The 25,714-nt window shown below is 56.1% G+C and overlaps 1 protein-coding gene and 1 pseudogene across 1 annotated transcript; both read left to right on the forward strand.

Annotated features, from left to right (window-relative positions):
* The window catches only part of LOC123344864, a 136,714-nt pseudogene that overhangs the window by 43,794 nt on the left and 67,206 nt on the right, over positions 1-25,714 (forward strand).
* LOC123344911 (tripartite motif-containing protein 26-like) lies at positions 3,583-10,490 on the forward strand. Its single transcript, XM_044981412.1, has 4 exons — positions 3,583-4,389; positions 9,164-9,259; positions 9,826-10,056; positions 10,356-10,490. Exons 1-4 carry the CDS (start codon positions 3,973-3,975, stop codon positions 10,449-10,451), a joined length of 840 nt encoding a protein of 279 aa, XP_044837347.1. The 5' UTR covers positions 3,583-3,972; the 3' UTR covers positions 10,452-10,490.

The following is a 25,714-nucleotide window of genomic DNA, read 5'->3' on the forward strand; positions in this document are numbered from 1 at the left end:
GGGGTGCAGGTACAGGGGGTACAGACCACCCGGTATGGTAAGTGCTCCCTCCTCCCTCCCCCACCAGGGTAGCAGCAGCTGCCTGGGGCTCCCCCACTTCCACGGCCCTGGCCATGTACATAGCTGCCGGAGCCCTGGGGAAGCGGCGGGGCTCCAGTGGCTATTTAAAGGGCTGGGACGATAGAAGCAACGGGAGCCACGGACTTTGTAAGTAGCCCACAGATCCCCACAGTCCTACCCCAGGGCTCCAGCAGTGTGGCTGTGGTGGCAATTTAAAGGGCCCCCATGCCCTTTAAATTGTCCCCTGGAAAAGCCGGGCCACCCCGGTACAGTGCACTGACTCTTGCCAATACACCGAACCGGGACTTGGGCGCGGGACCCTCTTAGGGGCAGGGCCCGATTCAGGGGAATTGGTTGAATTGGCCTAAAGCCAGCCCTGCCAGTATATCCAGGATATTACTAGCACACTTTTCCCCCACCAATACCTAGTAGTTGCACTGTCTTCTCCCATAGCTACTTACGTTGCAGCTTTATTGTTAAAACTAAATTGGGAAGAAAGACGACTGATTCAGAACTTGTTTAATGGTTACTTTATTGCTAAAGGGCGTAGTGGGGTGTAGACTTGGAGAGAGGAAGGTTTCTATAATGTAGGCAAGATCAAGTATTTTATCCAAAACCAGAATATGAATGGTGCTGGTCTTCTTGGTGTCTGACCTTGAGCTATTGTCAAAAGTTTGAGGGTGACTCTTCTCCTTCCTCATATTTTGGTGAGGATTCCATTGATAAAGGGATTGGCCTCAAATACCTGGTTGTAGGACTCTTCTACAGTGTAGTTTTCATCTTGGGTTGCCCGGTCCTAATTATATTAAAGCATGTACTTTAGTCTTTGTAATTATCTGTTAAAACTCTGTAGCTTTTTATGAAGGCAGAAGTAAAAGAAAAGTAGCTTCAATAGTTCCACAGTTAACTAACACTGAAAATGTACATAATTTAAATCAGACTCCTAATCTTAATTTTTGCTTAATAAATAAATCCATAAGAAAACTATGTTGGGAAACTGCTATAGGGAAGTGCACTTCTCCTGTATAGGTCATAAGGATCCTATCTGTCTGAAACTGGCTGCTCTTTCTTTCTTTGATCTGCAGAGTGACTGATGCTTTTCAGACATCAGTTGTGGGTACAGAAGGGTTTCATTGCATCTTCTCTCTTGGCACCAGCTACTGTTCTCCCTTCTTGTTGTATTGATAGTGGGTGGGTGTGTCTCACCTTTCTTTAAAATCATATATGCTAGGGACAGTCTTGTCCTCTTCTCCTCTCCTGATGTCACTGTAGATGCAGGCCGTGCAAAGTGTACTACAGTCATATAGTATCTCAAATGCAAAGCTGCATTTCAATGATCTGAGGTTTGAAGAACAATGTGGAACTAGCTGTTTTACGGGATGTCTCGATTTCATTCCTGTAGTAACATAACTGGTGATAGGAAAGCAGGGAGAGAGAGGTGTGTGCTCTGCAAGGCTGCTGGCCACGGGGCCAATGGATGTGGGTGGGCTGGGTAGGATCTCGGGAGTCACGTCTCAGGGATCTGCCCACTCCCCAGCACTGCTCCAGCTCTGAGCTGTCTCCACTGCCTGGGACCTATGTGGCCCCACCTGCCTCCCTGGGGGAAGAGCCACCTGGGACTGGTGCAGAGGCTGGACCAGTCTCAGCCACTCACAGGGAACAGTCGGGGAGGGGGGAGGCTCAGCTGGGTCCTGAGAGAGCCTGGCCCGGGTAGGCTCTGCTCCTGCTCCAGCCTGGCTGCTTCCACCACTCCCAAGAGGCCAGAGTTATCCTGCCCCAGGACCAGCTCTGGCTGCGCTGCCAGCTCAGCCTGGCAGCCTGGCTGGGGGTTAGGGTGTAGGAGAGTAGGTCTCTAGTGGGTCTGGGTAGGTGCTGGGCACTGGGGGTGGGGAGATCTGTGTGTTGTGGGGCTGTTAGTGGGGAAGATGTGTGTGTGTGTGTGTGTGGGCGCTGGGAAGTGTGGGGGGTCTGTGCAGGGCACTGTGCAGTTGTGGTGGGGGGCACTGGGCAGTGTGGGGATGTGTAGAGGGGCTCGGGGTGGAAAGGGGCGGGGCACTGTGCAGTTGTGGGAGGGCTGTGGGGGGTCTTCAGCTGGGGGGCACTGGTCAGTGAGAGGATCTGTGGGGGGGTTCTGAGTGGGTGAGGGAGTGAACTGGGAGGGCACTGGGCAGGGGAGTTTGTGGGGGTCTCTGGATGATGTGGCACTGGGCATAGTGAGTCAGAGGGGTGCTGGGCAGGGGGCTTGTGGAGGTCTCTGGGTGGTGTGGAACTGGGTGTAGGGAGCCAGAGGGGTGCTGGGCAGGGGGTAGCATGGTGCAGCATGGGCCCACCCACAAGGGGAAGAAGCACAATGGCAGTGCTGGGATGGGCTGGACAGCGTGTGTCTGGCAGCTCCCGGTTTGTAAACAGTGCCTTTGTACTGGGCTGGGTGGAGTGGGGCTGTCCCTGCCGTGCCATGACTCATCTCCCATTGCCCCCGGCCAGCCCCTCGCTCTGAGGACTCTGCCCCCCTGCCCCATGTCCCCATTTCCCCCATGGGAACCCACAAATATGTTTAGCACCGGGCCCAGAAAAGGTTAATCCAGCCCTGTTTGGGGTGCAGGCTCTAGGATGGAGTTGGGGGTGCAGGAGGGTTGCAGGCTATGGGGAGTTTGAGTGACGGGTGCAGGCTCTGACCTGGGGCAGGGGATTCGGGTACAGGAGGGGGTACAGACATTTGGGCTCTGGGAGGGAGTTACCAAATCAGCACGTTGTATAAGGGAAAAGAGCTGCAGTGATTTCATATAGACATAGAAACTGACAGAAGACACTTTTCCATAGTCAAAATGTGAGAGGCAGAGTTGGAGGAAGGGAGGGGGCGTCTGTATAATATTTCCCCGCATTCAGTCTCCTGGCTGGAGCAGTAACAGCCCCGCAGCACTTGTATAGGATAGAGAGGAGCTGCGGTGTCTGAGCTTTGACAGTCTGGGAATTGGGCTGCCGGTGCCTTTAAGACCCAGCCCCAGGAACCCGCCCCCTGCTCCGGGGCTGACACGCGGCAGAACTGAAAACAGCCTCTGCCCCCCCCCCAGCCCCGACACCCCCAGATCTGCGAGCGCAGCAGGTGGCTCATCCCGAGGGGCCACTGTGCCCCCCACCCCCTCCCTAAACGGGGGTTTTGTCCCCGCACAGGGTCTGGCAGCGTCTCTCCCCCCCCCGCCCCCCCGGGCTTAACCGCGGCTCCCACCCCCGATTTTTCCCCTTCAGCCTCTCTCCTGCCGCTGCCTAGAGCAGCTTGAACCCCTCTGGCCAGTAAATTTCTGTCCCCCGCTCAGACCCTGGCAGCCCCCCCGCTGCGATTTGCCCCCTTGAGCCTTTTAAACGCCCCCAAAGAGGAGGCAGCAAATCCTAAGTAGAAGTGAGGGCAGAGAGAGGGCAGCGGCGACAGCGAAGATTACTGGGCATGCTCAGTTCGGGTGCGCATGCTCAGTGCAGCGGCGACAGCGAAGGTTACTGGGCATGCTCAGTTCGGGTGCCCATGCTCAGTGCAGCCAAAGTAGCGAATCTGGAGCGGTTCATGTTTCTGTGGTTACACCGGCCCTGGGGGCAGCTGCACGAGGACAGTCCTGCCTGATCCCCGCCTGGACACGTGCTGTGTAGAAAGACCCTGAGTTTGAGTTTTTGTGATCTTGTTTGTATCCGTCCCACCTTTTCCTTCCCTTCCCTTTCTGCTCCTTTACACCCCCCTCCTGGCCTGTGTAGTTCCTGCTTCCTTCTTTCCTTATCTTTCTCCTGCTCCACCTCCCGGCCTCTCCTTTCTCTTCACCTCATTCTGCACCGGTGCAGCTGATAAGAGGTGGGACAGGGTCTGCCCATGATCAGCAAAACCATTTCTGCTGCAGAGAGAACAGAAGCCCAGAGATCCCAGCAGCCATGGCCTCAGCGACTCCTGTACGGGAAATCCAAGAGGAAACCTACTGTCCCATCTGCCTGGAATATCTGACGGACCCAGTGATCACAGAGTGTGGGCACAACTTCTGCCGAGGCTGCATCACTCAGCGCTGTGAGACATGGACAGAGCTGGGCTCTGACCCTTTGTGCTGCCCTAGCTGCGGAGTCCAAATCCGGAAAGGGGCTCTCCGGAATAACTATCAGCTAGGAAATAGAGTGGAAAAAATCAAACAACTGGATTTCAAACCAGGAAAAGAGACTCTGTGTGAGAGACACGGCAAAGCCCTGGATCTGTTCTGTGAAGAGGACGGGGAAGCCGTGTGTGTGGTTTGTGAGAGATCCCCCCAGCACAGCTCTCACACGGTGCTGCTCATGGATGATGATGCCGAGAAATACAAGGTAGGAGACACTCTGGATCCAGGTTAATTCAATCCTTCCCTTTTCAGACTCAGTCACTCAGAGCCACAGAATCTCCCAGTTTCCCAGATTTTCTCCCCTGTTCTCTGGCTCCACCTAAATCTCTGCCCTGCAGGCTCCTTCCTCTGGGCAGGTGCAGGGAGCCCTGGCCACGGATGGCACCCAGCCTATCAACCCCACATTGTTCATTAGGGAGAGGTGGGCACTAGAGCTCTGTGTGAGGCACTTTCCTCGCACACAGGACTGAAGCAAGATGCAGGGAGGCACTGCCAGCAGGGCATTCACATGAGTCATGAACAAATCAGCCCCCACTCTGCTGCATGGAACAGACGGGCTCTGGAACAGAGAGGGCCAAGGGGTCATGGCTCTCCCACTTTTCCCCACAGCCCGGCTCCCTGCCTCTCCTCTTCCCCCTAAGGCCCCACCCAGGTTGGAAGCTGGAGCCCGGCCTGAGTAAGCCCAGGGAGCCCAGGCATCTGTGGGGAGCCGCAGACTCTTTACCTGCCCAGGGCAGGCTGAGGGTCCATGGCTCCCCACAGGTGCCAGTGCAGCTCTTCTTCTGACCCAGCTCCAGCTTCCAGCTTGGCCCGGGCGGGGGTTGGGACTCAGGAGCCAAAGAGCCACAGCCAGGCCATGCTAAGAGCTGAGCGCAGCTGCCGGGAGCCACAGACCCTCCACTTGTCCAGGGCAGGGAGCCTGGGGGTCAGGGACATGGGCTGGGGGCTGCTCTCGGATCCCCCCAACCCTGGGCAGATGGAGGGACCTGGGCTGCACAACTCAGCTCCAGCTTCTGGGTTGGCCGGGTACAGGGCCTTTGGGGAAGAGGCAGGGAGGGCAGGGCCACAGAGGGGGCAGGGCCTCATGGCACCTCCAATTTTAGGAAGAATCTTTCACCCCTGATGGAACATGTCTACAGGAGTGGGTTTAAGCACTGGTACTATGGGTTCTTCCCTAGAGACCCACCTCTGGAGTCACATGATTAAAACAGAACTTCAGGTTTCATAATAAAAAAATCCACAACAAAAAGTAATTTTCTAGCCCATAGGATTGAAAAGAAAAGTTTGAGTGAGTTATAACTTTCAAGCCTCACTGACAGAGTGCCGTGTGCCTGAGTCTGCAGAGAGCCTGAGCCAATAGCTCTGGGAAGAGGTAACTGCCCCACGGATCTCAATAGGGTGGTCACTCCAAGAACTACTGTTCTGGGGTCCTCAGCCACCTTGCCCCATGTGGTGGGGAAAGGGCTCAGCTGGCAGTGAGCCACTCTGCTGTTTTCTTCCTCCCTCCACGACCGACAGGGGCAGTGCTACTGCCAGGGGAAATGCTGCCTCCTTGCTGTTGGGTGTCCCTGCCACAGGCATCCCAAGACATCTGGGGGCACATGCCTCCACCACATGTTGCCTCTTTAGCCTTGGGTAGGCACGGAGCAGCAGGGGCTGTGACATCAGTGCCTTCTCCTGGTGGGGGAGGGACTGAGGTGGGCCTTAGTCCCTCCATCACCATGGGACCCTGCCCCCGATCCTCCTCTGCCCACTCCCCCTCCCCCTCCAAGAAGGCACCTAAGAGCTACCCAGGGAGATCAGGCCCTCCAGATGCCCTGGGCAGCACATGGGCCAGAGGCTGCTCTCAGGCTCTCCAGTCCCCCACCCAGGGCAAATGAAGGGTCCGAGGCTCCCCACAGTTGCCTGGGCTCCCTGAGTGGCTCTCACTGTGGCCTGGCTCTCATTTCCAGCCTGGCTGGGGGGAGGGCCCTTGGGAGAAAAGGAAGAGCAGGGGACAGGGCCACAGATCTTGTGGTTGTTGCCCTCCCACCTTCTACACAAGTTCCAACACTCCCGGGCAGGGCTGTCCCTAGCCATTTTGGTTCCCTACGCAGTCTTCCTGGGGTGGGGGGCTGTGTGGGCCGCAGGCCTCCGTGGGAGGGGCTGGCTTTGGGGGTCAAGGGGGAAACACCCCCCAGCACGGCCAGTGGAGCGGGTTGGGGCGGGGGTGCTCCACTTCCTGCCGCTGGGTGAGTGCAGGCCGCCCCCTGCTGCAGTCCTCAGGGGAGCTGGGGCAGGAAGAGGCAGAGCAGGGGTGGGGGCTTTGGGGAATAGGTGGAGTGGGGCGGGGCTAGAGCAGAGCAGGGGTGGGAAGAGGAGGCGCTGTGGCAGGGCCATGCTGAATAGGCTGGGCAGGGGCTGGAGCACCACGCAGTGGTGTTGGGCACCAGGAAATGTGGTGCCCCAAATTTCCTGGTGCCCTACACAGCTGCGTCCTTTGCATGTGGGTACAGACAGCCCTGCTCTTGGACCCAAGATTGGCCGGGACTCAGTGGCCCTGCTTGTTAATCTGCCACTGGCCCTTAGTAAAGAGAAATGGTGCAACATAGAAACCTCAGGCCAAACAGGCAGCTGGTGAAGGAGATAGAAACAGCTGGGATTAGAGGCAGCGAAGGGAGCAGGAAGGCAGCGGGTGTGTGGGGAACACCAGGAGCCTCTGCAAATCTTCTGTGAAGAGTAGGGTGACCAGACGTCCCGATTTTATCGGGACTGTCCCGATATTTGCTTGTTTGTCCCGCGTCCCGACCAATGTTAGGTCGGGACACTGGACAAACAAGCAAAGGCTCCGGAGCCCGAAAGGGCTCGCGCCCTCCCCTGCCGGGGCCGACTCCGCACCCTCCTTCCCCCATTGGATCCCTCCCCAAATCCCCGCCCCCTCACTGCCCCATTGGCTCCCTCCCCAAATCCCCGCCTCTTGCCAAGCACGCCATGCCCAGGAGACGCAGGGGAGCACGGGGTCGGGGTGAGTGTGAGTCCGGCCTGGCACCTGGAGGGAGAGTAGGGGGGCGGCCCTTCTCCCTACCTGAACAGCGGGACTCGGGAGCAGCCACTGCTGCAGCTCCCACTGCCGCGGGGGGAGGACGTGACCAAACACGTGGCGCCCGGGCCCGAACCTGGGCCTGCTGCGGGGACCCAGCAGCGCGCACGCTGCGCCCAGCCCCTGGCCAGTCGCGTCTGGGCTGGCTGCCCAGCTGGTGCAATCCCGCGGCGGAGGCATCGGCAGCCCAGCCCCGTTCGTTCCCCTGGGGGGGCTGGGGCCTGCTGCCCCTATTCCGGGGCCGCCCGCGGGATTGCACCAGCTGGGCAGCCAGCCCAGACGCGACTGGCCAGGGGCTGGGTCCCCGCAGCAGGCCCAGACTCGGGGGGTTCGTGGGCGCCAGAGCTGCAGCCGCCGAGCCTGGCCAGCGGCCGCTTCCTCCCTCCGCGGCAGGCCACCCCCTACTCTCCCTCCAGGTACCGCGCCCGAGTCCTGCCTGCTCAGGGCCAGGCCGGACTCACACTCACCCCAGCCCCGCGGTCCCCTGAGTCTCCTGGGCCTCCCTCCAGCGCTTGCGAAGGGAGGAGGAATCAGGGTGGGGGATTTTTTTTTTTGCTCTGCCGCCATTTTTCCACCTCTGTCCCCCTCCCCCCCCCCCGCGTCCCGATATTTGACCTGGGTGATCTGGTCACCCTAGTGAAGAGGATCAAACTTCTTCATGCCTGGTTTGAGACAGAGCTCACATGTTTCAGAGTAGTAGCCGTGTTAGTCTGTATTCACAAAAAGAACGTGGAGTACTTGTGGCACCTTAGAGATGTCTACACTACCCACCGGATCAGCGGGTAGCGATCGGTTTATCGGGGATTGATATATCGCGTCTCATCTAGACGCGATATATCGATCCCCGAACGCGCTCCTGTCGACTCCAGAACTCCACCAGGGCGAGTGGCGGTAGCAGAGTCCACCGGGGGAACCGCGGCCATCGATCCCGCGCCGTGAGGATGGGAGGTAAATCAAAAAAAGATACTTTGACTTCAGCTAAGCTATTCCCGTAGCTGAAGTTGCATATCTTACATCAACTCCTCCCCCTGGTGTAGGCCTTAGAGACTAACACATTTATTTGGGCATAAGCTTTCAGGGGCTAGAACCCACTTCATCAGATGCATCGAGTGGAACATACAGTAGGAAGATTGTATATATATGATTGTATATACATATACGCACACAAAGAGAACATGAAAAGGTGGAGGTTGCCATACCAACTCCAAGGCCTGGTCTACACTGGGGGGGGGGGGGGTTCGATCTAAGGTACGCAACTTCAGCTACGCGAATAGCGTAGCTGAAGTCGAAGTACCTTAGTTCGAAGTACTTACCCGTCCTCACGGCGCGGGATCGATGTCCGCGGCTCCCCCGTCAACTCCACCATCGCCGTTCGCGGTGGTGGAGTTCCAGAGTTGGGAATAGAACTTAGGTCTCCCAAGTTGAGCAACCACACCACTAGGCCATGTTGCCACTCCAGCAGCAGCCCTGAGTAATGATGAAGTGAGGCCATTAAAAGGGACAGACGCCCTGATAAAACTCCCAGGCCAAGCAGGGAGACGAGGTTTCTGGGATTTATCTCTTTGGTAGTTTGATCTTTCAAAATTAAATGTAGTGATTCACCACCATGTGTTCCCATTTTCCTGTTCTGTTCTGTAATACGAATGAATTAATAAATACCAGGCAAGCTTGGATAATTCAGGTCTTTCTCCAGTTACTAAAAAGACTGAACCTGAATTGGTAACAAGCCAGAATATGACACATCCCCAGTCTTCATTCTTAGATTTCTTTTCCTTGGTGACTCTAATGTCATGAACCTATTAGGACCAACAGTTACATTGGATTTGTGTGGGAAAATATCCCCCTACGCACCCCTCTCAAACTCGAAATAAAACGTCCCAAATCATCTCTGTTTCTACAGGAAAAAATCCAGGCTCATTTGAAGACTCTGAGGGAGGAGAGAGAAAAGCTGCTGGGATCTAAAGTGACTAGAGAGGAGAAAAGCCCAAAGTATATGGTAGGTGCCTCTTGTTACTGATGTGCAAAGACTTGTGGTGAGAGATCTGTTTGCAGGCAGATTCCTCTGTGGCATTGGTGAATGTGGGCATGTCTGTTTCTCCATGATCATGGATTTTTCTCTGTTAGATTCATGTGCAGAATCTAGACTTCCTTCCATTCCAGTGAATGAATTAATTTCTAGCGACTTTGCCTGTGTCTGTGTCATTTCTTGCATTATTAAATCATTTTATTTTCTTCCCCCACCCCCTGGGAACTTCTATCAGTGTAATGCTGATTCCTGACTCCTGCTGCTCAGGATCTTCATGCTCAGGGTTCATTGATAATGCAAAGTTTTAACTAGGTCAGATGTGAAAACATTCCTTTTTAGAGACACGGGGAGAAATGGAAAAAGGTGTGAGGGAAACTTTTTCCTGGTAACTACAGGGTAGAGTCAAGTGTCAGAAACCTTAAGGGTTACAAAGAAGTTTTCCCTCCTGCACACTCAGCACTCAATGAAAGGATCCCCTCCTCCCCCTCTAGGCTGCCTCCATGTCCCTGACCAGCCCTTTCCCTGTTGCTTTACAGAAACAGATAGAAAAGAAGAGGCAGCAAATTGTAGCTGATTTTCAGCAACTGCACCAATTCCTGGAGGAACAAGAGGAGCTCCTGCTGGCCCAGCTGGAAAAGCTGGAGGAGGAGATAACGAAGATACAGAATGAAAATATCACCAAAGTCTCTGAGGAAATTTCCCATCTCAGTAACCTGATCAGTGAGCTGGAGGGGAAGTGTCAGAAGCCAGCAAGTGAATTCCTGCAGGTGAGACTGAGTTAGAAATACTCCAGATCCCAACACAGGGACAGGAGAGCTCCTAAAACATGGGTACAAGTGTCCAGCAGTCAGAGATCACAGAGTAACTCCATGTGTGCATTATTGAAATGTGAATGACTATTGTTCATTGCAAAGTCGCAGACACATTGGCACTAGAAATAGAAAAGACTCATTACCTTGGCTCTGGGACCAGGACAGAGCCTCTCTTCCCCATACTTGCAAAATCCCTTCTTTGGAATTTGAAGTGTGTGTCAGGTGGGCCTGAAATTCTCTCTCTTTCTCTCCAGGACATCAGAAGCACCTTGTCCAGGTATGTGTCTCTTTCTCACTCCCCCTTACACTTCACAATGCTGGGAAAGAGCTTGCACCACATCTCCACATGAATCTACAGCATAAGAATGGCCATACTGGGTCAGATCAAAGGTCCACGTAGCCCAGCAGCCTGTCTTCTGATGGTGCTCAGTGTCAGGTGCCCCAGAGGGAATGAACAGAACAGGGAATCACCAAGTGATCCATCCCCTGTTGCTCATTCCCAGCTTCTGGCAAACAGGCTAGGGACACCATCCCTGCCAAAATGTGTGGGGAAGGTCACGTGTTGGACACAAAATTCTCAAATGAACTTTATCCTGATGTTCTCACCCTTTTATAGAAGACTCTGGAATTCTCCATTCAGTGGGAAGGCCTGACCTCAAGTATTTCCTTGAGATGTCACGTCCCTGGAGGACTGGCTGCATCAGGATTGTGGGGATGGACTATGGGCCTGTCACTGCTGGGTCCTGGTCACTATTCAGCCCAGGGCAGTAGTTTTCAAGAGCCTTTCCCCATCTCAGGGCTGTTTGGAGACCTGTGTGGAATGAGCTGGGGAAGGGGTAGTTGGTGTCTCAGTCTAGTTCCTAGAGGCAGATTTCTACAGCACTTCACCTGGGAACCTCCTGTCCCTCAGAGCATGGAGGCCAAGGAGCGAATTGGCCATGGAGACTCAATTCCCTTTTTATCCCCAGAGCTGGTCTCTCCAGGCCAGAGTTAAATGGGATCTTCGGAGTGAAGGTTTGACTGGCAGAGCGTGAACTACACCTGCTCTGAGGCTGGGAGAAGCAGAGGAATTCTAACTCCAGGCCCATTAGAGCAGCAACTTTCACTGACAACAAATTATAAAGTGTCACTAAGTAAAATGTAACCATGTGAAACTGTTTCTCTCCAGGTGTGAGAAGGGGAAGTTCCAGCAGCCGGAGGAGATTTCTCCTGAACTGGAAAAGAGACTCAGCGATTTGTCCCAGAAAACTCTTGCTCTCATGGAGCCTCTGAGGAAGTTCAAAGGTACCTAGAAGGGATCTAGAGTGGAAATTGGGAAAAGCTTTTGTGGCTGTGGGAGGAGAATGGCTCTTGGCAATTGGTTCATAGTTAGATGATGCTTCTCTTTAATTCTTGGGTGAGAATGTCACACACTTGGGGTCCAAGTCACCCTGATTGATTGATTCAAACCTTTGTTTCTACCAAAAGCCTGCCTTGCCATTACAGTTACTCTTAAAGTAAGAAATGACAGACATACAGAAAGAAGAACTAGACAATTATCTTCTCCTGGGCCATAGGCAGGTCACAGTGAATTTCTCCTATGAAGCTCCGAGAACCCCTTACAATGTCTGACATATTATACGTGTCCAAATGATGTATGTATTAGTTCTTTTCCAATCATCTTTGAGTGTTATGAATATTAAATAGCGTATATAGCTCATACAATACACATACATGAACTTCCTAATTGGCAGGTCTTTGGATGTCCAAGCTATGTTCATGTTGTTGTTCTCTTTTCTGATTGAAATATTATTAAGATTCAGATTTCAGCTCAGATTTTTTTAGTAAAAATCACAGAAAGGTCCCGAGCAATAAACAAAACTTCACGGAAGCCTGTGACCTGTCCGTGATTTTTACTAAAAATATCCCTGACAAAATAGGGAAGAAGGAGGGTCCAGCACCCACAGTGACTGGGGACTCTGGGGTCCCCTCCCCCTCCCCACCCCCCACAGCAGTTGGGAGCTCCGAGGCATCTGCTGCAGCTGGGAACTGCTGAGGGCCCGCTGCCAGCAGCAGCTGAGAGCTGCAATGCTCCCTGCTGATCTCCATGACATAATAATCCTTATTTCTTACCACTGATTATGCCCAGGTCACTTTCAAGCTTGTCTCCATATCGCAGTTTTTGGACTTTGCTAACTACTCCTGGACAGTACATTTTGGGGGTGTTGTCTTTAACCTCTTTGTGTGATCAAAACATCTTTGTCCCACAGAGCAACTTATGAACACATCGCTTCATAACAAGGTCACTTAAGGCAACACTTCCCTTACGTCCAGCAAACTGCTCACCAGGCCAAAGCCGAGTCAGTCAGTGCAAACACACAATCGTGGTCTGTCCAAACTGCTGCATAAGAAATGACCCTTGTAGCATTCTCAATACTTAGCATAACAAACAGTGGAAAGCAGACAAATGGAGCAGACGTAGCAGGGGCCCAGGAGTCGGGATGGCTCACATGAATTCATGATTTATTGAAGGTCAGAACATTCGGGCCCCAATTAGCAAAATGGACTAATTTGGGGCAGCTACGTTTCTCTGTCCCATCTAGAGAGCTGCAGGTGGAGTCAATGCAGGTGCCCCACTCCTCTGAGAACCAGGCCCTAGGGCCTAAAGGTCGCCATCCAAGATATAGACCAGAAATGAGAGGCTGTCTGTTAAAGCTGGACCCAGCCCATCACTCTGCTCTGGTACTGGATGGCAGCTGTGCTGAGCCAATGGGCTGTGGGGAAGGAGAAAGCTCCTCCCACACAGTGAGGAATCCTCCAGCCATGGGCGGCAGGTAACGAAGGCAGGGGAAGGCATCGCTTCCCCAAAAAGACATGGGTGGCCCCGCTCACTCTCCACCCCAGCTCAGGCCCCCTCCTAGCTATGTGCACCAGGCTGCTCTTGGCCCTTCACTGAGCCTGGCGGCTGCAGAGGGAGGAGTGGCCGGGGTCGGGTCTGGCAGCGCGGCCCCTGCTTCCCGGGCCCCTGGTGCTCTGTGACTGGGAAGGCTGGAGCTGGCCGACACTCCATGGGCTGGGTGTGCTGGGCAGGAGCTAGCGGCTACAATGGGTCTGGGTGGGCTCCAGTGGGCATGGAAGTAGCTTCAGTAGAAAGGACAGGACTTGGGGGGGACGACTGGCCTCCCCAAACCAGCCATTCACCCACCTGCCATGTCTCCAGCACAGGAGCCCCTTGTGCTTCCTCCCCAGCAGCTGCAGGCACAAGGTGTGTTCCTGAGAGGGCTGGGACTGGGGTGGGGTGGTGAGGGCGAGTGGAAGAGGGAGCAGGTGGATGAGGGACAGAGCGACATGGGCCATGTAAAGCTGGGCCTCTGACACTCTGCACGCTGGGCAAGACACACGGGGGCCATTGTCACAGGGATGTAGCTCTGGCTGGTTCAGAACTTCCTCTGCCTGTGCCAAGGTCTGCACCAGCCCCTGCAGCCACTGAATAGCAGAGTCACAAATGGCCCCTCCCCTCTCTCCTTTTGGGGTGAATCTGGCCCATAGAGTCAACCTTCCCCTGCCTCAGTTTCCACATTTATGAAATGATTTTATTATTATTCCTATATCTGCCTGTGGAGGATGGGGGCCCCTTCATGTTGCTCTCTGTAGTGTCAAAGGGACTCAAGTGGGTAAAGTTATTTTTATGCCAAAGTCTTTGTATGATCCGAGTCTACGTTATGACAAAAGGCCGTAAGTGAATGAGACAAACCAACTGGAGTCTGAAGGGTGGGAGGGGATGAGGAGGGGAAAAGTAAATCTCACTTGCAGATTGTCTGTCCTGGGATAGTTATGAGACTGCAAGGACGTTGGTTCCATTGCTGGGAGATGCCTGAATGAGAGAGGAAAGAGACGGTTTCAGACCTTTCTATATTAAATAACTGAGTGTCTCTGTCTGTTTCTCTGTCATAATTATAAAAGTTACAGAGTGGGGACGCTGTTATAAGTATGAAAGTCTGAAATCTCACCTCTCTTATCCTTTCCCCCTCCAGACACTCTGCCGTCTGCACTGGAGAGAAAAAGCGGGGAACCCCTAGGAGCCCCCAGACTGGGTGAGTTTGCAGGTGGAGATTGTCTTTAAATTATGAGAAAATTCCAGAGAAAACATCTTCATGAGATTGTAGCTAAAGTTACCAACCAAACTGACAGCGATCATGACACACACAGCCCTAAAAATAACAGATTCAGTGGATCCAGGAGCCCATGTCCCCCCCACCCCCTCATTCCCTGCCCAACACACACTTTTAAAAGTGGGATGTTCAGGACACTTTTTGACATGGGCATAGTTTGAGGGCAGGGTGCCACGTTCCCCTTCCCCCGCCCCGCACTGCAAGCCTCGGGCAGGCATGGAGTGTCACAAGCAGTGTCTGTGCTTTGGGCAGGGCAACTGATCAGCTCCTCCCTGTGTAGCGCAGCCCCTGCCCGCGGCGCCAGCCTCTTTCCAGTCCTGGCCCCTCTCAAAGGCCCCACCCCTGCTCCTCTTTCCCAGAGGCCCTGCCTCCTGGCCAGGCCTGAAGCCAGAACCGGGGCCACCACCCAGGTAGCCCAGGCTGCACTGGGGGGCCCTGTACCCTCCACCTCCCCAGGATGCCACATCCTGGAGAGCGGGCACATGGGCCGGAGGCTGCTCTCACAGCCCCCCGTACCCATGTCCAGGGCAGGTGGAGTGTCAGGGGCTCTCCATAGTGGGCAAGTCTCCCAGCCTGGCCAGGGGACACGGCCTCGGTCCAGTCCACAGTGGGGGCGGGGACACACAAACAGTCCCGACACCACCCTTAGTGCTGAGTTCATGCCCACGCTGATGACCAGAAACACTCTTAACAGAGTCGCCCCTGATCAGAGCTCTCTGCCACATCCCTCTGCTTCACCTGGTGCAGGGGTCTCCCCATCACTCTTCTCCAACATCCTGCCTTTCCTTTGGGCGGGGCTGGGCTCTCGCATTGGAGCTGCTCACTGCTTCCTGGATTGGGGAGATGCTCTTCCTGTGATGTTGGCAGCTCCTCCCTTCTCTCTGGGCTGGGGATGGGGCTACCCCAACCAATCCTTCCTCCTCCTCTCTGGTGATGAGTGGCACTTACGCAACACTGCACCTTCCTCTATGTTCCCTGGCCTGGGAGTGGAGGCTGCATTAGGGGAGGGAGTTTCTCGCTCAGTTTTTTAACTGGTACCCGTCCCCTCCTCCATAAAAGCTTCCGACACCTTCCTGGCTGTGCCTCTGCCACTGAGAATGGAGCAGTCCCAAGAGGGGGAGCAGGGAACTGAAGCTTGTGCAGGCAAAAGAGAAACTAATGAAGTTGGTTGTATTACATAGACTGAGGAGCTGCAGTGACATCTCTGCTCAGTCTCAGGTACCCAGGACAGAGGCAGCTCCCTGGGATCCAGGCCTGTCCCAGTCAGGACAGGGCTGCTGGGGAGTGTGAAAAATGGTCCCAGCTTCCCCCAGGGCTGAGCTCTGCCCCTAACGCTCTGATTCTCTCTCCAGTGAATGTGACTCTGGATCCAGACACGGCTCATCCCATCCTCGTCCTGTCTGAGGATGGGAAAAGTGTGAGACGGAGAGACAAACGGCAGCGACTGCCCGACAACCCTGAGAGATTTGACACTGTGTTCTGTGTGCTGGGCTGTGAGGGATTCACCTCGGGGAGACATTGCTGGGAGGTGGAGGTGGGGGATGAGGAGTTCTGGGCTGTGGGGGTGGCTAGAGAGTCTGTGGGGAGGAAGGGATGGATCAGCCCTAGCCCTAAGGGGGGGATCTGGGCTGTGGAGCAGTGCTGGGGTCGATTGCAGGCTTTCACCTCCCCTCGCACCCGCCTGCCCCTGATCTGGGCCTCCAGCAGGATCCGGGTTTGTCTGGACTGTGACCGGGGGCAGGTGACATTTATCGATGCTGGTGACGAGGCCCCGATCTTCACTTTCCCGCCGGGCTCCGTCCCTGGGGAGAGAATCCGACCCTGGTTCTGGGTGGGGCGGGGATCCCGGCTCAGCCTGTGTCCCTGAGACACGCAGCAGAGGCAGGAACCGGAAATCAGCCTCTCTAGCCACACACACCCCAGTCTCTGTGACCTTGGAGGACTCCCATCTACCCAGCCCTCAGCCCCTCATCTATGTCCCCTGCAAGATCCTCCCCCTCTGGGGCTGCAGGTTGGGCAGAGATGGGGGGCTGGGTAGAGGGCAAAACTAACAGCTGGGATGGGGGTGGGAGGGACAGAGCATGAATCAATCAGGGTTCGGGGGGTTGGGGAGAAGCAGCAGCAGGGGGGAGCGTTTTGTACAGATCTGTGGGATTAGATCTCACCAGGATCAGGGCCGGCTCTAACATTTTTGCCGCCCCAAGCAAAAAAAAAATAGCACCGCCCGACCTCTCCCTGAGCGTCATACTGCCCGAGTCCCCGCAGCCCCCAGCGCCACGTCGGGCCACCCAAATCCCCACACACCCCCCGAGCATCGCGTCGGGCCGCCCAAGTCGTCCCCCCCCACAGCGTCGCGTCGGGCCGCCCAAGTCCCCGCCCCCCCCTCCCCAGCGCCGCCTGGCCAAACCACAAACAACAAAAACAAACCCCGATTGCCACCCCCTCCCGAAGTGCCGCCCCAGGCACGTGCTTGGTAGGCTGGTGCCTGGAGCTGGCCCTCCCCAGGATCAGCACGAGGGGAAGGGGTAAGATCAGGGAAAGAAGAGAGCAGCCGAGGGGGATGATCTGTGAGAGGGGGGAGAGACACAGGGAAATAAAGAGGGATGGAAAGTGGGGCTAGAACAATGATGACTAGAAAAGGACAGTAGGAAAGGGAATGTGAGCGGGACGGGGAGATTTATTACATGTTACTGAAAGTGAGACTGTAACTCATTAATTCCCTATATTAATTCCTGGCCATTGGTGCAATTTTAGTGCCATAAAGAAAACTGTTCTCCGTAGCTGGGGATCTCCTGGCCGTGCTGCAGTTATTAAGGCTCCTTCTCAGCTCCTTTTACTTTGCTACTTTCCAGCTACTTACTGTAAATAAAACATTACAAAGAATTCTTCATGTTTGTTCCACTTTACTGTCCCAGCTGCAGGTGCTGGGGGCAGCATCATGGGATTTGCTTCCCGACTTGGTTGTGTCCCCCCAGCACCCACAGGGAATCAGGGCCGGCTTTAGGAAGTGCGGGGCCCAATTTGAACATTTTCGGCAGGGCCCCGGCAGGGGTGACTAAAAACAAAATCACATTTAAAAAACCTTTTCATTTCCTCCATGTATTATTTACTTTCCATAACTATATAAATAATAAAATGATATATTACGTACATTGCTGGCTGGAGGCAGGGCAGGGGCTGACTGGAGGTAGGCTCTGGCTGGAGGCAGGGCAAGGGGTATGGGGCTGGCTGCGGGCAGAGCAGGGGGTGCGGGGCTGGAGGCAAGGCAGGGGGTGCAGCAGGGTCTGATGTGGGCAGGGGGTGCAGGGCTGGCTGGAGACGGGCTGGCTGCGGACAGGGCAGAGGGTGCGGAGTGCGGGGCTGATGCAGGCAGAGGGTGCAGCAAGGGTTGGCTATGGGCAGGGCAGGGATTCCCCTGCTTCTACCATCCCGGCCCTTTAAATAGCTGCCAGAGCCCTGGGGAAGCAGCGGGGCTCTCGCGGCTATTTAAAGGACCAGAACGGCAGAGGCAGCTGGAGTCTCAGCCCTTTAAATAGCCCTCGGAGCCCCCCACTACCCCAGGGCTCCGGCAGCTATTTAAAGGGTCCCAGGCTCCCCTCCTTCTATCGCCCCGGCCCTTTAAATAGCTGAGGGAGCCCTGGAGAAGCGGCGGGGCTCCAGCGGCTATTTAAAGGGCTGGGGGGGGGGGGAGAAGCAACGGGAGCCCCAGACTTTTTAAATAGCCCCCAGAGCCCCACAGCCCTACCCCAGGGCTCCAGCAGTGGGGCTCCGGTGGCAATTTAAAGAGTCTGGGGCTCCAGCCTCTGCTGGGAGTCCCAGGCCCATTAAATTGCCCCCTGGGGAAGCCGGACTGCCCCGTTATGGCGTACCATAGCCTAAAGCCGGCCCTGCAGGGAATATTGAACCTCTAGAAGGAGAGTTTGGGTTTTGCTGTGATGTGCATAAGCACTGACTCCGTGTGTGCTCCGGGCCTGGAGCACCCACGGAAAAAAATTGGTGGGTGCTCAGCACCCACCGGCAGCTCCCTGTGGCCCTACCCCCCTACTCCAGCTTACCTCTGTCTCCTCCGCGAGCGCGCCACCACGTCCTACTTCTCCCCCCTCCCTCCCAGCGCTTGTGCCGTGACACAGCTGATTCACAGGGCAGGGAGGGAGTGGGAACGTGGTGCGCTGGGGGAAGAGGCGAGGCCGGGGCAGGGATTTGGGGAAGGGATCCAATAGGTGCAGGGAGGGGGCGGAGTTAGGGCAGGGACTTTGGGGATGGGATTGGAAAGGGGGCAGGGCCAGGGATGCGGTGGAGTCAGGGGGGCCGGGGCGGGGAAAGTTGTGGGGGGGGTGCAGGCACTCACCAGCGCCGAGAAAGTTGGCGCCTATTGTGATGTGTCACTCTCCAGCCTGTGCTCTGTCCCTGTCCTGTGCACACCCCTGTCAATCAGGAATTGCTCAGCTGTGCTCTGCGGAGCGGTGACTGGTTGCACAGGGTGTAATCCATGCAGGGACTCGGGTGTTGCAATGCTGAGTGTTACAGGGCCTAATTTTTAGGCAGCTAGAAAATCACAGGAACAGCAGCGCTGTGACCCTCAGAGCTGAGTCAGGTGTGTAAACTCCCTAGACAATCCATGGGCAATACAGGCACCTTACAATACGTTACATGAAAGCCCCCCTCAGTAGGCGGGGAGCAATGTCAGCTGGCCAATGGGAGATGCCAACAAGAGGGGAAGGGATGTCCTAAGTCACACCCCTCTCACGGATAGGTGCCTAAATCTGGGCTGCACAGGGGTGTGTGTCTCTGCTTCGCAATCCACAAACAAGAACCCACCACCTGACGTCCGGGGCCTCCAGTTGCAGCGACTGCCAGTGCCTGGTAGTGGTGGCAATGGCTGGGAGCCCCAGGCTCTTTGAAATCGCCCCAGCAGGCCGCAGGGCTCCTAGGTGCACGCGCTGGATTGGTGCAGTGGCAAATTAGGGGAAGGAGAAGCCCCGGACCCCAGCAGGAGCCACACTGGGTGAGGTGGGGGGTGAGAAGAAGCCCATGACCCCAGCAGATGTGGGGCTGAAGTCCTGACCTCCCTCTGTGCAGAGCTGGCTTGAGCCCCTTCCTTTCCCGTGACCCCTGCACGGAGCTGGCTGTCACTGTCAGGCGGTGGAGTAATTCAGCCCAAATCTACTTACCTTGGTATCATTATTTCCCTCATCACCACACAGCTATGAACAGATTTAACCTAGGAGGCAGGGTCAGCATTAGCCCCATGTGGCAGGTGGGATCTAGGGTACACAGAGGTGAAGTAACTTTCCCAAGGCTAAGCAGAGAGTCAGTGGCAGAGCAGAGAACCAAACCCAGCACACCTGAGCCCCAGGCCTCTTCCTGAATCACTGGGCCACCCTTCCTCCCCAAGGAAAGGGAATCTCCTCTGCCGCTTTGAGTGTGTTGTTGGGAGCAGGCACTAGACAGAGCCCCCAGGAGGTGGGGAGCAGAGAGAGATGGGTAAAAGGACACGGGTGGGAAGCAAGAAGGGGCAAACATCAGGAAGGGGAGCAAGGACTTAGAGAAGAAACAAGAGGGAGGGAAAGGGGCAGGGAGAGCGATAGGAAAGGAGAGGAGAAAAGAGGAAGGAGCGGGGGAAAGACTCCCCACTGCTTGTGCCTCCCATCCACCTTCTTCCCACAGCCATCAGTGGCCCTCAGCTCCCAAACAGGCACTAAGCAGGAGTAAAGCACAGAGTGAACACAGTGTCTTTACACAGGGGTGTTAGCGGTGATGAGCTGCCAAAATCTTAACAACCGGTTCCCTCCTCACCCCACGAGGGGGTCAGGCCCGCCCCCGGGACTCCTGCTCCATCCAACCCCCCGCATTCCTTGACGCCCCCCCAGGACCCCTGCACCATCCACCCCCCTTCCCTGTCCCCTGACTGCTCCCCGCCACCCCATCCAACCCCTCCTGTCATTCCTGATGGCCCCCTGGGACCCCTGCCCTATTCAACCAGCCCTGACTGCCCCTGGAACCCCTGCCCCTGACTGCCTCCCACTGCCCCATCCAACCCCTGTTCCTTCCTGACTGTCCCCCTGAGACCCTTGTCCTCATTCAATCCCCCTGTTCCCCGCCCTCTGACCGTCCCGACCCCCATCCACCCCCCCCACCACCCCAAACTCCCCTGCCCTCTATCCAACACCCCCTCCCTGATCCCTGCCCCCTTACTGCGCTGCCTGGAGGTGGCTGGTGGAGCTACAGCCACGCCACTCGGCTGGAGCCGGGCCAGGCTGCATGGCTGGAGCTGGGCAGAGCCAGGCTGGGCTGCACCACACAGCTGGAGCCAGGCTGGGCCAGGACGCACAGCTGAAGCTGGGCCGGGCCGCCGCCTTGCAGCGCCTGGAGCTGAGTCACGTCGCTCGGCTGGATCCAGGCCACGCAGCACCTGGCTCCAGTCGGGCCACGCTGCCACCTTGCAGCACCTGGAGCACCGGGTCAGGCTGAGCTCGCAGCCCATCGCCCAGAGCATGCGCCAGCGGTGGGACGAGCTGAAGTTGCAGGGGATGGGGAACAGCCGGGGACTAGCCTCCCTGGCCGGGAGTTCAGGGGCCGGGCAGGGGGGTCTCGTGGGCCACCGTAGTGGGTGCCCACCCCGCCCTGCCCCAAAGAGCCAGAGGGACCTGCAGGGATGAGGTGGGGAGTCCTGGCAGTGCTTACCTGGAGCGGCTCCCGGGAAGAATCTGGCAGGTCCCTCTGGCTCCTAGGGGTGGGGTAGTGTACCTGGGGGGGAGCAGAGGGTTACCTGCCATGGCCTGTGGCCCTCCTCATGCCCGCCGTCACAGCTCACCTCCGCTCCATCTCCCTGAGTGCGAAGCCACCGCTTGCTTCTCAGCCCTCCCAGGCTTCCAACGCAAACAGCTGATTTGCAGAAAGTGGGCGGAGAGGAGGGAGAATTGGGGCAGAGTGTTCAGGGGAGGAGGCAGAGCAGAAGTGAGCTGGGGCTGGGGGCGGGGCGAGGAGCTGCCGGAGCTTTACTGGTGGTTAAATTTAAAAGCCCTTTTAGAACCAGTTATCCCGCGCAGGACAACCAGTTCTAAAAGGGCTTCTAAATTTAACAACCGGTTCCAGCAAACCGGTGAGAACTGGCTCCAGCTCACCACTGGGTGTTAGTGAAGGCAGCTTGTATCTGAGTGTAATTATTCTAATACTCTGTAATTCATGGTAATATAATGATGTAGGTCTACTATTTTAATGACGACATTGTTAGGATACCAATGATATACACACATTCAATACCTACAATATGAAGGAAGTGTATAAATATGCTGAAAATTGTCAGTTTTGGGGGGATGCTGAACCCCCCCCCCCCGCACACACATCTCACCCTCGAGGCAGGAGGGGGCATAAAGGAGTGAGCAGTAGGTGGGAGGCACTTGGGGGGTCAGGGGCCTAGAGGGAGGGGGGGCAGAGCAGGAGCAGGAAGAGGTGGAGTGGGGCAAAGTGGGGACTTGGCCTTGGAAGGGGTAGAGCCGGGATGGGGCACCCACCAGGAAAACCAAAACTCAGCACCTATGGTGTGTGGGGTGGTACCAGTGAAACTGTGAAAAATTAACTCAATAAATATTGGAAATAAATGCTTAAAACTGGCAGTGATAGACACTGAGATCAGTGAATTCTGACAATCCCTCCTTAGACACACACAGACTCTGCTCCTTCAAGAGCACCGCGATAGGGGGATGCCCCCCAGCCACAGGGCCCTGGGGCACATGTCACACAAACGCCTGCAGGCTGCAATGTTCCCGGGGGCTCCTCCCCGCCCAGCAGCAGCCGAGTCAGTCCCAGGAAGGGAAACACCCGGCGGCTGCTGCAGGAGCTGCCAAGGCAGAGCCCGGCCGGCCTCACGCGGCTTCTCTCCTGCAGTGAATGTTGCCTGTTCTGGGGCCGCCCCTGGGGGCGGGGCTTCTGCCTCTTCTGTTGGTTGGTTTTTAATTTCCCTCCTGAGAGCGTGATTGGCTCCCGGTTACCCAATCGGCTTTAAAAAAGCTTTAAAGGCTCGTTACTGCACCTGCGCGATTTTTGGTTTCGCTTTCGGGATGACCCGGCTGCTGCTGGCCCCGTTCCTCCTGCGGCGCCACGTGGCTGTTGCGGGCGCCTGGCTCGAGTGCGGGGGCCTTGACTTGCTCATTGGGGGGGGGGGGAACTGCCAACTGCCCCCCGCCCCCCTCCTGCACCCAACACCCCCACGTGGCTGCGCCTGGGTCATTGCGGGGGGTTGTTGGTTGCAGGGGTTCTGGTTTGCGGGGAGGGGGAATAGCAGTAGCTGCAGCGTTGATTTACCTGCCTTTGCCCTGTTTGCCTGGCAGTTACAGTCAGGGCCGGCTTTAGGAAGGGCGGGGCCTAATTCAAACTTTTTCAGAGGGGCCCTGGCAGGGGTGACTTAAAAAAAAAAGTTAAAAAAACCTTTTCATTTCTTCCATGTATAATTTACTTTCCATAACTATATAAATAATAATAAAATGATATATTACATACATTGCTGACTGGAGGTAGGGTCTGGCTGTGGGCAGGGCAGGGGGTGCAGGGCTGGAGGCAAGGCATAGGGTGCAACAGGGGCTGGCTGCAGGCCGGAGGTGCAGGGCTGGCTGCGGGCAGGGGCTGGCTGCAGGCAGGGCAGTTGGTGTGGGGCTAGCTGCAGGCAGGGCAGTTGGTGTGGGGCTAGCTGTGGGCAGGGGGTGCAGCAGGGGTTGGCTGCGGGCAGGGCACAGGCTCCCCTGCTTCTACCATCCTGGCCCTTTAAATAGCTGCCGGAGCCCTGGGGAAGCAGCGGGGCTCTCATGGCTATTTAAACGGCTGGGGCGGCAGAAGCAGCTGGAGCCCCAGACTTTTTAAATAGCCCCCAGAGCCTGGCTGCAGCCCTACCCCAGGGCTCCAGAAGTGGGGCTCTGGTGGCAATTTAAAGGGCCTGGGGCTCTCCCCAGCACTGTGCTGAGATCTCAGAGCTGAGAGGTAAATCCTGGAGGAAGGAGATTCCCTGATTTACTCTCCAGCTGGGGCAGAGTCTGTCACTGACACCATCAAACCCTCCCCCAGGGCTGAGCTCTGCCCCTAATGCTCTGATTCTCTCTCCCCAGCGAATGTGATTCTGGATCCAGACATGGCTCATCCCCAACTCGTCCTGTCTGAGGATCAGAAAAGTGTGACATGGGGAGTGACACAGCAGGATCTTCCCGACAACCCTGAGAGATTTGACACTGAGCCCTGTGTGCTGGGCTGTGAGGGATTCACCTCGGGGAGACATTGCTGGGAGATGGAGTGTGGGGGATGCTGGGCTGTGGGGGTGGCCAGAGAGTCTGTTGGGAGGAAGGGACCGATCAGCTGTAGCCCTGAGGGGGGATCTGGGCTGTGGAGAAGTGGGGGTGATCAGTTCCAGGCTCTCACCGCCCCTGAAATCCCTTTGCCATGAGCAGGGTGCACGACTTGCAGACGGTTCGTTTCCAGACCGCACCAAGAGAACATCTATACACACTTGTGCTCCATACCCTTCACTTCCTCACCCTCGGATCCCGCCCTGTCACAAAGTGGCAGGACCCCCTGCCATCTTTCGAGGGTGAGGCATCCCAGTGGGCCAGCCTATGCTCTACCCTGGTCCCGAGACCTGCCGGGGATATCAGTTGGCGGCTCCTCTACAGGGCCATGCACATGGGCGTGTACTTTGCATGGTTTACCCTCATCCCAGACACCTGCCCTTTCTGTGGTGTGAGGGAGACCCTGGCACATATTTACCTGCAGTGTGCCAGGTTGCAGCCCTATTCCAGCTCTTCTTAGACATCCTGTTAACCCTTTTGGTTGCACTTTTCCCCTCAACTTCTTATTTGTGCACTCCCTATCCATGGCCCCACGAAGTCACAGACCTCCTAATCAACCTTCTCCTGGCCCTGGCTAAAATGGCCATCTGTAAAACCAGGCAGAGGAGGTTGGCCGATGGGGGTCTTCTGTGACTGTGGGGCCTATTTCCTATTCGCTGTCCATTGACACATCTGGGCAGAATTCCTCTGGGCGGCGTCCACTGGCTCACTTGTCTTTGAGGAGCAGTGGGCGCTGTCCGGGGTTCTCTGCTCGGTGTCCCAGTTACGTTCCCTTCCTTTGACCCTTTGTCCACACTCCTTTCCCTGTTATTTCATTAGTTGTCCCCCATAACCATTTTGTTTCCAGGCCCAGTGGATCCTCCCCTTAGGCTGAGGGGAGGTCCTTTAGCAGTGGGCGGGCTCTGCCTGCCTACTTCCTGGATCCCAGTAGGACCCCTGAGAGATTTGTCACTAAGCCCTCTGAGCTGGGCTGTGAGGGAGTCACCTTGGGGAGACATTGCTGGGAGGTGGAGGTGTGGGATGCTGGGCTGTGGGGGTGGCAAAAGCATCTGTTGAGAGGAAGGGACAGATCAGCCGTAGCCCTGAGGGGGGGATCTGGGGTATGAGGCAGTGCGGGTGTCAGTTCAAAGCTCTCACCACCCCTGCGACCCCCCTGCCCCTGAGCCAGGTCCCTGGACTGTGACCGGGGGCAGGTGACATTTATCGATGCTGGTGACGAGGCCCCGATCTTCACTTTCCCGCTGGACTCCGTCCCTGGGGAGAGAATCCGACCGTGGTTCTGGGTGGGGCGGGGAGCCCGGCTCAGCCTGTGTCCCTGAGACACACGAAGGGGGAGGGGAGGGGGAGAACCGGAAATCAGCCTCTCTAGCCTCTCATACCCCAGTGTATATAACCTTGGAGGACTCCCATCTACCTAGCCTCTGGCTCCTCATCTCTATGGTCCCTGGAAGCTGCAGGAGGGGCCCGGAGGGGCAGAGGTGGGGGCTGAGCAGGGGGTAACACTAACAGCCAGGCTGGGGACAGGCGGAGGTGGGGGTGGCAGGGACACAGCATGAATCAATCAGGGTTTGTGGGGTTGGGGAGAAGCAGCAGCAGGGAGGGGTTTGTACAGATCGGTGGGATTAGATCTCACTGGGGTCTCCCAGCCAGAGCTCCTGCTGCAGGGGCCAGAGTCACTTCAGGACAACTGGTAACACTGTAATGGTCACACACACAACGGGCGGTGCGGGGAGATGGGTAAGGGGAGCAGTTGATGGAAAAACCGTTATACAACCTTAAAAGAATCATTATTCGGTCAGTCTCATGATTTTTTTTCCCAACTCCTGAGGTTGGCAGCACTGGGGGAGGCAGGGACAGGGCGGGTTTAACCAGAGGGAATTAGAAGAAGCAAGAAGGAAAATGTGAATGAAAATAAAACAATAAAGGGAGAGTCCAGGAGAAATGGTGGAGAACAGAAATGAGAAGAGTGACAGGAAAATATCCCTGCCAGGGGAACCAGCCCGGGGGCAGCAAGAGGGGAAGGGATAAAATTACGGGGGAGTGAGGGGGGAGGAAAGGAGCAGCCACGGGGGATGATCTGTGACAGGGAGGGGAGGAGAGTGGGGGAGAGACAGGAAAATAAACAGGGAT

Source organism: Mauremys mutica, chromosome 12, assembly GCF_020497125.1.
Source record: "Mauremys mutica isolate MM-2020 ecotype Southern chromosome 12, ASM2049712v1, whole genome shotgun sequence".
NCBI classification, from domain to species: domain Eukaryota; kingdom Metazoa; phylum Chordata; order Testudines; family Geoemydidae; genus Mauremys; species Mauremys mutica.